Below are 8041 nucleotides of genomic sequence, written 5' to 3' on the forward strand. Positions count from 1 at the left end.
AACAGGGTGATTCAAAGGTCATTCGTATCTTATGGATTCAGAACCTCTCTGTTGGTGGTTTTTGGAGAAGACTGAGCAGAGGTTTCTGCCTGGGTTTCGTGAATAGGATACCTCACCTGGATCCGACAGGTGGGCCTCACTACTGCTTTGCGGTCACTCTGGAGGAGAAAAATGCAAGGCATGCAGCCCCTGAATTGCTGCGGCTGACTGTACTCCCCAACAAGCCAGACTTGAACCCCGGTATCGGTCTGTGGTGACTCAGTCTTGTCTGCTGGGATGTCTGGGTGTGTGCTCAGCACAATGGGCCATCATCATGGAGACTGGAGACACGTGCTCCCTGCTAAAGGCTGGTCTGGGGAAACTTAAGAGGCCTCCGCGCTTGTGCTGGAACTCCGACCACCCCAGGGTGGGAAGCCACTAGCCTTGTCAATAGAATTCTTTAATCAATGTCCACACAATCCCAGTGATGGGAGACATAATAACGATCTCAGGGGGGACAACAGGGCCTGTTTCTACTGTGCAGAATTCTGGCTCCATGGCCCAGTGGCTCATCTCAGGCCCCATCCCATCATTCCCAGACCGTTGGCCAGAGAGATGAGGAACTGATTCCGAGAAGGACACCGCGGAGGCGCTGCTTCACGCAAGAGCGTTCCCCGCCTTCTACCCGGTCTCACCCCCGGCCTCGAATCCCACTAAACACAGTTTTCCCCAGTATGGGTTTTGGTGCCCTTGAGATGCAGATGGGAGTTGGGTAGTGAGAGAAAAGATGGGAAGACTGGGGATGGTTCAGTTAAGCTGGGAATGAGGGCCGCAGAGAGAGGAAGTTCTGTTGGAGTGATGAGAGGAGTCTGAAGCTGGGGTGTGAAGTTGGAGCGTATGTGGGCACTGACGGGCACAGAAACTGGCTTTGGGGAGAGTTGCTTTGGCTCAAGATCTGAACCCTTTTTATTCAAGAGAGAAAGGATTGGAATTTTTTTATCATTATTATTTGGCAGCTAATTGTACTTTTTTTTTTTTTTATGTAACTGATAGAGAGACTGGCTCAAATGGGAGCACAGAATTGGTAAATGATGTAGTTTCTGCTTTCATTCCATCAGGGCGGCTGTCTTTCCTTAGACTATTTTTTCTTTTCTTCGCTTTCATATAAAGCTCACCAAATTTCCAGTGTACCCTACAGTTCATCTCCACCTTGGCTCCAAAGCTTTATGTGTCAAAGAGACTGTATTGTACACTTAAAATTTGTTAGGAGGGTAGATCTTAAGTGTTCTCATCTTACACACACACACATGCACAGACACACACATGCACACACACGCACACACACGCACACACACACGCATGGGTGCGCGCACACACACACTCACAGTGACTGTACGAGGTAATAGACACATGAATTAGCTTGATCGTGGTTACTATTTCACCCTGTGTAGCAAATCATCAAGTTGTACAACTTAAATATATACAATTTTAAATTGTCAATTATACTTCAGTAAAGCTGGGGAAAAAACGTCTCATGTCATAGGAAAGCCTGCAGATCACGTCATGGATTACTGTAAGATCTGTTAGCTCGTGTTGTGATTATTTATGAGTTCATTTCTCTAAATAGTCTCTGAGCATCTTGAGACTAGAGACCACCTTATTCTTCTTTGCGCACTGTGCAGGAGGAGTCTGGGGTATGTCTGGCCAGAGGGAAAATGTTGATTTTCATAGTAAAAATTGATACATCTGCAAACCTCCTGGGCTTGGCTCTCCTCGCGGTGCGTGAAAGGACGTGGGTAACAAGGGACTCTGCCTCCTCGAAAGGAACTTTCGATTCCTTACTTACAGGCTATATTTGGTTGCTAGTGATCCCCTCAATTCTGTTCACTTGGAACTTCAGAATGTGGCCTGATTTGGAAATAGGGTCGGTGTAGACTTAATTAGTTGAGACGAGGTCATACCGCGTAAGGGTCAGCCCTAAATCCAGTGCCTGGTGTCCTTTTAAGAAGGCCATGTGAAGCTACAGCGACAAACTCACATGAGTGAGAAGAACAGATGAAGACAGATATGGAGATCGAGGTGAGGCAGCTTCAAGCCAAGAAATGTCAACGATTGTCAATAACCATCAGAGGCTAGAAAGAAACAAAAGAGAATTTTCTCTAGAACCTTCAGAGGGAATGTGGTCCAGCCAATGTCTTGATCTTGGACTTCTCGCCTCTAGAACCGTGAGAGAATAAATCCCTGTAGTTTTAAGCCACCTGGTCTGTGGTAATTTGCGATGGCAGACCCAGGAACCAACACGTAGACAACACTTTAGACCTCCGTGTTCATTTCTGGAAAAAGAATTATACGGTCAGGTCGTGATATCGAACGGTTGGGTCTGTCTGATGTCGCCCTGAGATCTGCTTTCCCTTCGCATGTGTGGATGTCACCACCCTGCTGGCTTCGTGGTGTATGTCAGTTAGGGGTCAGGGATGCTGCTCGTTTTCGATGTCTTTCTCCAAGGTCGGCACAAGCCTCTTTATGTACTGGGACTTCGCTAACGTAATATCAGAATATGTGAGCCAGATGACACAGTGACCATCATTTTTCCATACATAATTCCATATACTACCCCATTTAATCCTAAAACGATCATACGATGAGGTACCAGAAAGAGTTCTCAGTATCATTCAGATTTCTTGGTTTCCAGTAACCGACATTAGCTCTGGACATTTTTAAGCTGAAAGGGAAGGTACTAGAAAGATTTCTGTGCCTCATAGAACAGGTTTGGAATGCAGACACAAACAAAGGAGTCCTGAAGGGCCATACTGTGGGATCGTGGTCCTGAATTAGTCTGCCATACCAGGGTGAATTGATTCTCCAGCAGAACCAATGTAGCTACTCTGTTCACTCAAATCCAGTTCTTGGGGACAGACGTCATTTTGCTAATCCTAAATCATAGATGTCTCCGGCAGCCCCTCTGCCTTCATCAGAGGGAGCAGCCATTACCTCGGAGGTTATACTCGTGGAGCCACGAGGTGAATATACAATGGCTTTTGTGTGTGATAATCCAGCACTCTGATTTATTTCACAAGAGACTGGGTTTTCAGCAAGAATAACTTTGAACTTTCCAGTCTTATCTAAGCTGCGCTGAGGGAAATCAGAGGTTGGGTCATGTGTCTTGTCTTGCATCCATCCCATCGTCAAAGTTGGAGCGGTCCCTCGCTCTCGGCTGGGGTAATCATGCCCCGAGGAACTGTGAGGAAACGGTAAGGATTTTTAGTGTTTTGGGGGTTTGTGGACCCTTTCGAAATCTGGTAAAACAATATTTACTTTTTCCTTTCCCCCATTTTTTTTTTTTAAGTTTTCTGTTTTAACTTAATTTCATTGCATTTATATTACTTTGTGAGCTTTTGCATTGTTTCTCCTTTTCTTTTGGTTAGGGAGTGGATTTAAATTAGCAAATACAGGTAGTACCTGGCACCACAGTACCTCTCTAGACCTACTCCACAATCAATGCCCTAGGGAGGCCTAGCCCTGTGGACAAGTGGCGACTTTCGGTTTTCTTTTTTGTTAGAGGGTTCAGGGTTAGAGGGTCTGGAGGGGTCTGAGCAGGCGGGCCATCTAGAGGAACGGAGCAGTGCTTAGCACCCCATCACAGGTATTCGGCTTCCTTCAGACCCATCCTTGGAGAAGGAAAGCCCTGAAACTCAGCGGCAGTTCTTTTTTCTGAGGAGATAATGACAAAGGTCTTGATGAAGATCTATGACCTCTGCCTCTGGGCGGGGACACTGGAGGGGAGGAGGGGACGTGCTATTGGAACAAGGCTGCAGCAGCTCTACCTTTTGGGTGAGTCCATGTGGCTCATTTCTTCCACTGCAGTGAAGGGCTTGTTTCATGGATCTAGTTGGAGCTTTGATTCCTCATTGAGCTTCAGTCTACAATCACTACAGACTGCAACCAGTACTTGCAGCTAAATTCCTATGCTTAGTAATTGAGAGGGGGTCTAACTCAACCACGAAGACACTGGATCAAGATTGTCTGGGTTCAAATCCAGTGCTTACTAACTCTTACTACTTGTGTGATCTTGGAAAAGTTTCTTCATCTGCAAAATGGGAGAAATAATACAATTTGTTTTGAGGATAAAGTGATTTAATCTATGTAAACCGCTTAAAAGTGCGACTGCCAGATGGTAAGCTATTGCTATTAGGCTCAGGAGATGTGATATCCCCTAGCCTGCAGTCGTGTATTAATCAACTAAATCTGAATTTGAAATAGACATTAGTGATTAGAGCTGGGAGAAGAGGAGATTCATTTTGCTGCAGTGTCTCTTTACAAAACACTTTCGAAAATTTGCCAGTAAATTGGCCAGAATCTGGCCCCTATCAGCTAGCTACCCGAGACTTGTTAATAACGTTTACACACAGGTGTGGAATTTTGTTTTTTTTTTAGCCATTCACATATCCTTTTATTTGGACCCTTGCTCATTGAGCAGGCTCGGTTTGCGTTTCGCTACTTTGCAACAAGACATCACGTTGTGACAGAATGCGACCCATTCCCATCCGAGTTTACAGCCAAGGAAACATTTGCCACCACGCATAGTGCAGGTATGAATTTCTACTCCATCAGTTTTTAAAAAACCATTCCCTGAAAGAAAAAAAAAGAAAAGAAAAATCAGTCTTCCAGATGCTGGCAGAAATTCTAAGTCTGCCCTCTCTCCCTAGTGGATGGTTCATTATTTTATGATTTACTTTTCGGACTCTGTCCTCTTACCTCCTCACCACATTTCAGTGAGGATGGCCGAGTCTGAGGCTAATCAGAGGAGAAAGAGGGGAAATAGAAATTTGGATAGCTCAACAGTGTCTCGAAGCGGGTCCCCTCTCTCTGAAGCTGCGGCAGACACTCAGGATGTAGCGACAGATGAGCAGGGCTGGAGACCACTAACAGACACCCCTTCCCTAGCCTGCAGGTCCATCTGTTATTGGGGTCCCCCTGCTGGGCTTATGTCCATAGGGGTTTTTAAGTGCCTTAGTCCTTGGAAGAAAACCCCACTTTCATAATCAGACCTGTACCCACCATCTTACCTGAAGGCAATGAGACCACCAGGAGGAAGAGCAACCCAGGGAGACAGAGCCTCATTGCTGAGGAAGGCACAGAGCCGGGACGTCCTGAGGGTGGCTGGCTGCCTGCGAGGCTCCTTTATAGAGCTGGGCGGGGCTGGCCGGGGCTGGCCTCCTACCTGGAAAGGAACCCAAGGGAGAAAGCCTTCTTCAGGGTTAGCAAAAAGAGTCCCTGGGCCATTCCACGTTACTTCCTCTTCTACAAATCATGGGAGAAAAAGGGACTCAGTCAAGGCAGAACAGGAGCAGAGACCAGGTGTCATGCCCGGGCCCGAACACTTGGTCGTCTATAACCTCAAATGTAAACTGATAGAAAAATGGTAGGGAAAGGGTCAATGTTGTTTCTCCTTTTTTTCTGAGTCCCCCTGAGAACACAAATGTCCAGAGTAGCGATGTCATAAAACATAGGTGTCATTTAAGGCCAGAGAGGATGTGAGCAAGAAATTGTAGTGCCGCAAGAAACGAAGGGTCTCAAGGTGTCGACTGTTGGTTGCTCTGACCAGGAGTTCTGGTGGCTGCTCAGCCAGTGGAGAAGACTTCTCTCTGGCCGTCAGATTTAGTCACCTGGCCAGAGGCTGGTGCTACGAGGACCCTCTCCCCAGAAAAAGTTCACCAAGGGGCTTCGCTTTCCAAAAGGCTGGTTTGAAATGGTGGCTAGAATTCGGGAACTTTAAGGGTTACGGAAAAGGTTTTCTGTTCGGAGTAGGTGGGTTGGAACTCCCTCCTGGTCTGTCACATGAAGAGCCAGTTCGGTGCTGTGTTCAGGGTTGGATGCCCTGTGTCGGGAGTGCAGCAAGGCCACGCTTCCCTGGAGCTATGGGATGCAGCCCTGGGGAAGGTCATTAGGTCTGCCCCGCTACAGTGGTGGGGGACTGAGAGTTGAGAAGATACTAATACTGGTTTTATTCTTGCGCCTTGAGGCAGCCTTGTTCCCAAGTGGCCCACGACCGTAGGATTCTGAGTCTGTAAAGTGGCAGTAGAGCATGGTTTTATTGGTTACGCTCTGTTTTGCAGTCACATGCCCTTGGATAAATTATTTAGCATCTCTGAGATTCAGTTTCCCCTTCTCAAAATGTGTATCATAAGAGGGTTTTTTGAGGATGAAATGAGATAAAGCTTACCAAACGCAACGCACTCTTTCCGGCGTAGATTATGCTCCTCCTCCTTCATCGCTGTCATTAAATCTCACCACTACAGCAGCGTTGCTTTCTCCTTTATAGAACCTTTCCAAGAGACTTCTTAGTGAACGCCACACATGGCTGGGCGAGTTTTGTTCTGGGTTCCAACGATGCGCAGACAGCTGCGAGCGCTGCGGTGGGTTAGGATGGGAATCGGGGCTAATGGACTAGGAGTAGGTATGTTGGTGACAGATCAGGGCTGAGGATTCCCTTGTACGACCCCCTGGACAGCTCCCAGGAGACCATGCGCTGGGCGTGGGATCCGTGCCTGTGGAGTGCAGGCTGCGTCTTGACCATCTGCTACCGCAGACATAGCACAGGCTCAGTGGTACAGCCTCGTCCTTTTAGGGATGGAGAAAACACAGCTCAGACTGGTGAGCGGGCTTGCACAAGGGAAGAAGCCGTGGGCTGTGTCGCCATCCAATAGTCAGCTCTCTTGAGTCTTGATTCAGAGGCTGTCCTCCGTTTTTACCTCCAAGTTATTCAATCATGAGTCAGGGCGTACGGAAGGCATGAACCCAACATTTTCTAAATACTTCTGACCCCCTACCATACGTAATTCTAGAAAAGCAGATCTAAAATGCATTTTATGACCAGCACGTGATCAGGATGGGCTCTTTCCTTTTCACTCACGCATGTTTGGATTGATCACTGTTCCAACTTTTGGGCAGGAGCCTCTCCAACTCTGCTACATGTTTCATCTCCTGCTCAAGGCCTCATTGAGCCAAACTGTCAGGGAAGCACAAGCAGCGTCCTTCTCTTCCCTCTAGCGGTACTCCATTGGTGCTTTCTTCCTTTATCTTTGTTTCCTAGAATTCTCGTTCTCTCTTTATCATGTCAACTGCAGGGGTTCAGAACAAGTCACCTCCAGCCACAGGGCGGGGCTCAAGAGAAATGTCTGCCCCTCTCTTAACTACCTAGAAGAACTCGAATTAGGGGCTGTGCTCACAATAAAAGATTATCAGAACCTCTTTTGATCTATTTACAGGATGGGACAAACTTTTATTTACTATCTGCTCTTTTTACCCTTCTGCAATGTCCCTTCGAAGCTCCCCTACCCCCCAATCGCCTTACCTTATCCCTAGCTCAGGATGTCTCATATATCTCAATCCCCTCTTTTCTATCGCTGAACTTCTGCATGTGGGGTCTCTGACTCTCATGAAAGCAGGATTCCCACACCCATGTGTGTATTAAATTTGATTATTTTCTCTTACTGATCTGTCTCATGTCTATTTGATTATTAGACCAGCTGAAAAAACCTTGAGGGTAGAGGCAAGTTTCTTCCTCCCCCACACTACCTTTGAGAAAAAAACATCCGCTACACACCCTACACTGCACTGCTGGATCACGCTGTCGCAGGAGAGAGACCCCTTCCAGCGGCCTCATTCGCTAGTCAGATAGTTCCCGACTTCGCTGGTTGTTTTTCTCCATGAGCAAGTTTATTTTCCCCCATAGATCTTATTTTTAAATTTCTAAAATCATTGACAAAAGAGGAAATTTAATACGCATAAAAAAAAAAAAACAAATCATATCCATAGCTTGAGGACTGAGCATATAGCAATCACTGGGTAACCACCACTCAGAAAAAAATATTTTTTCCAGCACTACAGAAAGTCCTATTACACCACTAAGTGGCCAGAGCCTCCCTCCCTTCCCTGTAAGGGAGCCACTGCTCTGAGCTGGTTAATCCCTACTTTCTGGCTTCGCTTTATGGTTTTCCCTTTAATAGGTATCACTAAACTGGGCAGTTTAAGTTGCCTGTTTCTGACCTATCTATAAATG

At 46.7% G+C, this 8041-nt stretch overlaps 1 protein-coding gene across 1 annotated transcript; it reads right to left on the reverse strand.

Moving 5' to 3' along the window:
* Positions 1-4429: 4429 nt before the first annotated feature.
* DEFB136 (defensin beta 136) lies at positions 4430-5100 on the reverse strand. Its single transcript, XM_036233338.1, has 2 exons — positions 5046-5100; positions 4430-4608 (listed from the first exon to the last, which is right to left on the reverse strand). The coding sequence occupies exons 1-2, from the start codon at positions 5098-5100 to the stop codon at positions 4430-4432; spliced, it is 234 nt and encodes a 77-aa protein (XP_036089231.1).
* Positions 5101-8041: the final 2941 nt, after the last annotated feature.

The sequence above is a fragment of the Rousettus aegyptiacus genome, unplaced genomic scaffold (assembly GCF_014176215.1).
Source record: "Rousettus aegyptiacus isolate mRouAeg1 unplaced genomic scaffold, mRouAeg1.p scaffold_m13_p_16, whole genome shotgun sequence".
NCBI classification, from domain to species: Eukaryota; Metazoa; Chordata; class Mammalia; order Chiroptera; family Pteropodidae; genus Rousettus; species Rousettus aegyptiacus.

Coding starts and splice junctions, on each gene's coding strand:
- DEFB136 (XM_036233338.1), bottom strand. CDS start 5,100: ATGAGGCTCTGTCTCCCTGGGTTGCTCTTCCTCCTGGTGGTCTCATTG. Junction 4,609..5,045: donor GGTGGTCTCATTGCCTTCAG/GTAAGATGGTGG, acceptor TTTTTCTTTCAG/GGAATGGTTTTTTAAAAACT.